The 6000-nt window shown below is 47.5% G+C and overlaps 1 protein-coding gene across 1 annotated transcript in view; it reads right to left on the reverse strand.

Annotated features, from left to right (window-relative positions):
* The window catches only part of Slc6a5 (solute carrier family 6 member 5), a 52624-nt gene extending 50566 nt beyond the window's left edge, over positions 1–2058 (reverse strand). Inside the window, exons 1-2 of the mRNA XM_077797252.1 lie at positions 1943–2058; positions 310–504 (exon numbers count right to left, since the gene is read on the reverse strand). Of these exons, the coding sequence (XP_077653378.1) occupies positions 310–504; positions 1943–2058 (311 nt within the window). The remainder of the gene's footprint in view (positions 1–309; positions 505–1942) is intronic.
* Between the last annotated feature and the right edge of the window lie 3942 nt (positions 2059–6000).

Here is a 6000-nt window from a genome sequence, read left to right on the forward strand (position 1 = left end):
GGCAGACGTTCAACCATACTGCGGCGGGGATTGGGGGTGGCCTTGACAATTAAAAGATTGACTATGGACTTTCCTGTTGGTACAAAGCAATGGCTATACTCCCTAAAAGGGAAAATACCTTTACAAAAAAAGATGTCGGTTGGAGACTATAGAAGGGGATTCGCAGCAAAAATACGTTCCTATCCTTTTTTTCTTGCCACTCTAGCTGGAGGAACCCCTGGCCTCGGGAATGAGAGCTACGGAAAGCACTTTGCCCCTTCCCTGCAGCCCGCAGCCGGGTCCACTGCCTCAGGGTCCGCACCGTCTCACTCGGCTGCGCAGTCTCCACACCGCGGGAGGACAAAGAGGCTGCGGCCGGCGGCGGAGGCTGCGGCGGCAGATTGCGGCGGGCGCCTGGGGCACTGTGGAGCCCGCTCCTTCCTCCTCCCTAACCTTCCCAGGACGGCTGTGCTGGACGCCTCTGTGCGCTCGTCCTCCCGCCGGGCCCCTCCCGAGGGCAGCCACCTGGGGACTTACAATCTGCACTACTGGGGGCTCGCGATGTGGGGGGGGCGGGGGGGATTCCTGAAGAGACCTTCCTTTCGGGTCTCCTTGCCGGTTTCGGGCCTCTTTTTATTGTAGTTTCGAGTTGACATTTATTGAGATCTCAATATTAAACCGTTGTGCAAGGGCTTTTCATGAGATTATCGCGTTTAATCTTGGCAACAATCCTTGAGAAACTATCCCAACTTTAAAATTGGAAAAATGGAGGCTCGCTCCCCAGATAAACCCCTAAGCATCTTGCGCGGGGCAGTTGCTGAGGCCAGTCCTGATCTTTCCCGGGTTTACTCAGAGGGAAACCTGGAGAGCTCGGGAGGAGGGATGAGAGGCTAGGAGTGGCGCTGTGGTGGACTGGCTGCAGAAGGCTCAGGTAGCCCACTGGGGTGAGAATCCCGCAGGGGCGAATACTTCCGGCCTGGTTTGCTCTGGCAAACACAAGGGGAACTTGTGGGGAGCTTCTTCTGAACAGACCCCAGTTTCCAAAAAAGGAACAAGACCCGAATTCGACAACTGGATAGGGCAGGCCTGGCAGGCCCTGGCTTCTGTGGAATGCTCAGCCCCAAGTTGAGCCACGAGGCTCTCCCCTAGTTCAATGGAGGCCGTCCTTTTTCCGTGCCTGGGCCGACTTCCACAAGGAATAGTCACGACTTTGAAAGGTTCTGGCCAGTCTCCAAGCTTGCATCTGAGCAACCCCCCTCAAAGGACCAAGCGCAAATGGAATGTTCACTTGGCACCCGGACGTTCCGGGGCGCACGGATGTGCCTGGCTGGGAGTGGGGCGGGGGAACGCGTGGGAAGGAAGAGTACTGAACAGAAGTACAACCGTCGCGCGGGCCTGCTCACCTCCCCCAGTTGCGGCCCTGGGCACTCGGCGCCCCCGCTCAGTCACGAGGCCTGACGTGTCTCCTTCTGGCCCTCCCGGGCCAAATGCGCACTTGGGTTCCAGCGTGGGGCCGCTGCACGTCAGGCCCTGCAGAGGCGGGTGACGTGCCGGAAAGGCTGCGGTGGGGGTTGGTGGAGGTGCTGCTTGGACTCGCCACACACGCCCCCCACCCCACTCTGCGCCGCCGCCGCCTGGCCACTACTACCACCACCACCACACTCTCACACTTTCAGCCGCAAGATTCTAGAAAGGAGGGGCTGCATGGAGTGTAGAGGGAGCGTTAGGAGCTAAGAGGTCTAGAGAGGTCGCTCTGAGGCCAACGCGGGAGTGGGGTGACCAGCACCAGTAGAGATAGAGAGTTGGGGTAAGAAGGCGAGAAAGAGTGTAGGGAGGCAAAAAGCCAGCCTGGGACAGCTTGTCCTGCGTCGGGTTGTATGTCAGAGCCTCCGCAGCTCAGAGGATGGAGCTGCGGTGTTTAATTAATAAATAAGCGGGGGGAGGCAGGGAAGAAAAGGTTCACGTCCTCTCCACTCGGGCCTCAGCCCCCGCCCTCCGCAGCCGCCTGTTTGGAGTGATAATCCTGGGCCCTGCGCGCTGCAGCCAAGGAGGCTGTAAATCCGCATCCATCACCTCCATCACCGCGCAACCATTGGGTCGGAATTAGTCACTACGGCCTTAATTACTTTGTCAAAGATGAAAAATAGTAATTGATTTTGTCCTTGATCACTTTGTTCCCCCCCCCACCCTTTCTTGCTGATAAGCAAATAAATAGCAATTTGTGAAAACCCGCGTTCACCCGGCGGTATGGGGTAGCTGAAAGAAAAAAGGCCGTCAGGCAAGAGCCTAGACGCTGGTGTTTGTGCCAGACACTAAAGGCAACCTGGAAACCCGGTAGGAGAGGGCCCGGAGGACGGCCTACTGCAAGCAGATCGCTGCCTTCCTTCTCCCAGGAAAAGGAAAGAGGAGGAAAGGACAAGATGTTTTGCAGCGAGTGCCTGCCCTGGGCGCTTGTGGCACCGGCCTCCTCAAGTCCTCAGGGCAGCATGCAAGAAACAGCTGCTAGTGCATTTCCACAGAGAGGCCAGGAAAATTGCCCAGGGTCAACAGTCAGAGCTAAGATTTGATCCTGGTCCTGACCATCCTTCAACATGTGAACTGTGATGCAAGTGGGTGTCTGTTCAGGCAGTTCTCATGAGGGAGTTGTTATCGCCTAAAACTTCTACAGAAGATGGATGTGAGAACTCAGTGTGGGTTTCAGGTGACCTTACTGGTAGTCCAGAACCATGCAGCAATTTTGTCCCACTTGTCTACTACTGCCCAGTTCCACTGCAGCATTGTTCTGTGTTAAGAATGTGGGTTCTGCAGAGAGAGTGCACCACCTCCTGGCTTTGTAACCTTGAAGGGAATTCCTGATCAGTAAAATGTTGATAATAAGAATTAAGTACCTTGGAGGTGGGGCTTGAGGATTAATTGAGAGAATGAAATGAAGGGCCTAGATTGAGACTGTCTCCCTGGTGTGCTTTTAATAAGCTGTTGTCATTATTTAGTCTAGATAAATCATATGTTTGAAGCCCCAAGAATTTAGCAAATAAAGCAGTGTCCCCCCCCACCCCATCCCAGAAGGCTTAATATGGGTAGACATGCTCAAAACAGAAAGCCTCATAAAATAGGTAATCATGCTGCATCATTTTTCATTCCTTATTCAGTGGTCTTGTTGCTCAATCAAGTATCACTTTTATTTAAAAAAAATTATGAGCATCCTGGAAAATTGCTCAAACACAGAAGCCACTGAGTGTTCCCTGAAGCACCTTTTGTTTAAATCAATGTTAATCTCAACATAAATAGCAGAAGCTTGGAGCTCTGTACTCAGCCTCACTGTCCAGTTCTCATCCAGACCCCCACGCTGAGGAGACAAATGAATCAAGGCAATCTTCCTTCACCAGAGCATTTCAGAAGAGTCCATACTTGGAAATCAGGGCTTCCACTGAGGAGCTCATTTGTGTGCAAACTGTACGTCCAAAAATCTCCAGACTCAGACAGCAGGACGCTTGCTCCTGAGTCAGCAGTAGTGACAATTCCCACTTCACTGCAGAACACAGAACAGTGGGCACTGCGCAGACGCAGAGAAGTTTGGAACAGTCTGAAAAGGGTGTTCAAGGTCATCTGTAATCCCATATGCCTGAGGGAGAAAATGAAGTCCAGGGAGAAAAGGAGAATGCTCAAGGCCACTTGACATATTAAAAGCAAGATCTAGCTGCAACTCTTCTTTTTAAAAAGTATATGTATGTGTGTATACACATACATATTATCCTTGTGATCCAGCAATCCTCCTTTTAGCAATATATTCCAAAGAAAAATTAAAATCCTGTGTGTGTGTGTTTTCAAGTAAAATATAGAAGCACATCTATTACGTAGTCACTAGGATTACTGATAGACAAGATGGGCATGGATGTGAGTGTAATGGAGGTGACAGGAGGGAGGAGCCAAGCCAAAAGAAGTAAAAGAGGGAGAAAGACTGTATTCTGGGGGAAAATTAAAGGTTATAATTTTATTTACAAGTTTATATTTTAAAAGTATACAAATTTTTAAAGTAAAAATTTAGCAGTAGAATATATTGCCTTCATTAATGAGAGTATTCATCAAACAGGCTGCTTTCATTAGAAAGTATTAAATTTACATCTATTTTACTGTCTTTCTCAAAGGAGTAGAGCTCAGAAAAATGAATTCAGTTAATTAAGGATCCTAACTACCAATATTTGGCTAATCCTCCTTCCTAAGGTCCTTCTGTTTTTTATCTCCTAGCTCTGCTGGGGTGGAACCAAAGCATAATTAAGACCTTCGGAGGACACAGTCTTGGAATACATGAAGCCTATATGTTCCCTCCACCCCAGCCTTATAGTGTACACTAAAATATAAAGTAATATTACACCCACCTGAAAGTTTCTCATTTCTAATTTTCCATAATTCTATAATGACAACATTGATACTTTTCTCGTAAACATCATATTCATCTCTTTCTTCTCCTGCTCCCTTTCTCTCCCCACCCCGCCCCTCTTCTTCCTTCCCTCCCTCTCCCTCCCCCCAACCCCTCTCTCTCCCGCCCTTCCTTTTCTAATCTCTGATTTACTCCTTGCATGGATTTGGTGTAACTACTCAGTAGTCTTCTTTCAGGGGTAAGTCTTCCATATTTATCCATCTGCTGCTAGTTCCCAAAACCCAAAACAGGAACTACTAGCATTGTAAGATATGTCAGGTCTCAATTATAATTATTATTGAGAATAGATTTCTAATACATGGGTACAAATGAACTGATATTTTGTGTCTGCAGTGTTGTGGCATTGGTAAATAAGATTATTCCCCCTTTCTTTCTTAAATGTTTCTTTTTCCTTTAGTCTTCTCTGGTTGTCCTAGTTAGCAGGAAAAAAAAAAAATCTTGAGTTCAATGGCAGATAAACCTAGCAGGAATTCTCACAAGTAGAGCAGAACAGATGTTGGGAAGCTCCACTGTACAGGCAGTTTTTGAAGTTAACCCAGGGTTATTAAGTAGAATCTGAAGAAGGTACCAAGAAATACAATGGTAAAGACAGGATAGTAGTCCAAGGTCTGAAAATGCAAGAAGCTTTGCACTAGTAGGAACTGCTAGATGGCATTGACTAAACTTTAGGAATTTGTGATTTTGTTTCTGTAGCAACCTTGTAAAATGGGCCCAGAGGGGCATGGGCATTAGCAACAAATTTGGAACTCTGGGTTCTAGTAACATGCAGCATCCAACAGGATGAGACCATATCAAACAATGGCCTGAAGGAGTTCATCCAGCCTACAACTCTTGACAGACACCTAGAGTTGTCTAATCTTGATGATAGCTGTCCTTTGTGATGTCACCATTAAAACTTAGAAATGATCCAGGAAATCTTTTTTAAACAATCTCTATTGCATTCTATTTAAGAGTGTTTTTATTTCAGTCCAAACCTCTTCCTGGGTGGAGGGTAATATGATATAGTGAAAATAGGGGTGTAGAATTAGACAACAGTTAGGAGTTTGAGCCAACTACAGCCACTTGTGAGTTCTTAGGTAGTTACTTATCCTCAGAGACTCACTTTTTCTTTCAGTAAAATGGGTTTCCTATGGTGATTAAATAAGATAAAGTGTATAAAAACTTCTAGCACAGTGGTTGGCCTAAAATAAGGGTGCTTCCCTTGAGATACTAGATTTTAAAGCTACTACCCAAAGTCACTGTTCCCTTAGAGCTGTACCCCCAATGAGTTCTTCCTATATAGCTCAACATACCTGGATTTAGTGGCCAAGTCTTTGTTTATTCTGCCTCTTTCTAGATGGGACAGGAGCTTTGCATCCCCCCCCCCCGCCTACCTTGTTTCCCCCACTAAAAATACTAGACCCTGTTATAACTCTGTATCTGCCCTGCAGTACCCTCTGCCTTAAATAACCCTCCTTTCAGAGTGAATTCCAACCTACAGCAGGAGACTCACTGCCCAAGCATCATGTGTGTATATATTATATATATACACACACACACACTCATAGGCTCTTTATAAGCAGAGTTAATGTCCACATTCCCTG

Source organism: Urocitellus parryii, chromosome 4 (genome assembly GCF_045843805.1).
Source record: "Urocitellus parryii isolate mUroPar1 chromosome 4, mUroPar1.hap1, whole genome shotgun sequence".
Taxonomy (NCBI): domain Eukaryota; kingdom Metazoa; phylum Chordata; class Mammalia; order Rodentia; family Sciuridae; genus Urocitellus; species Urocitellus parryii.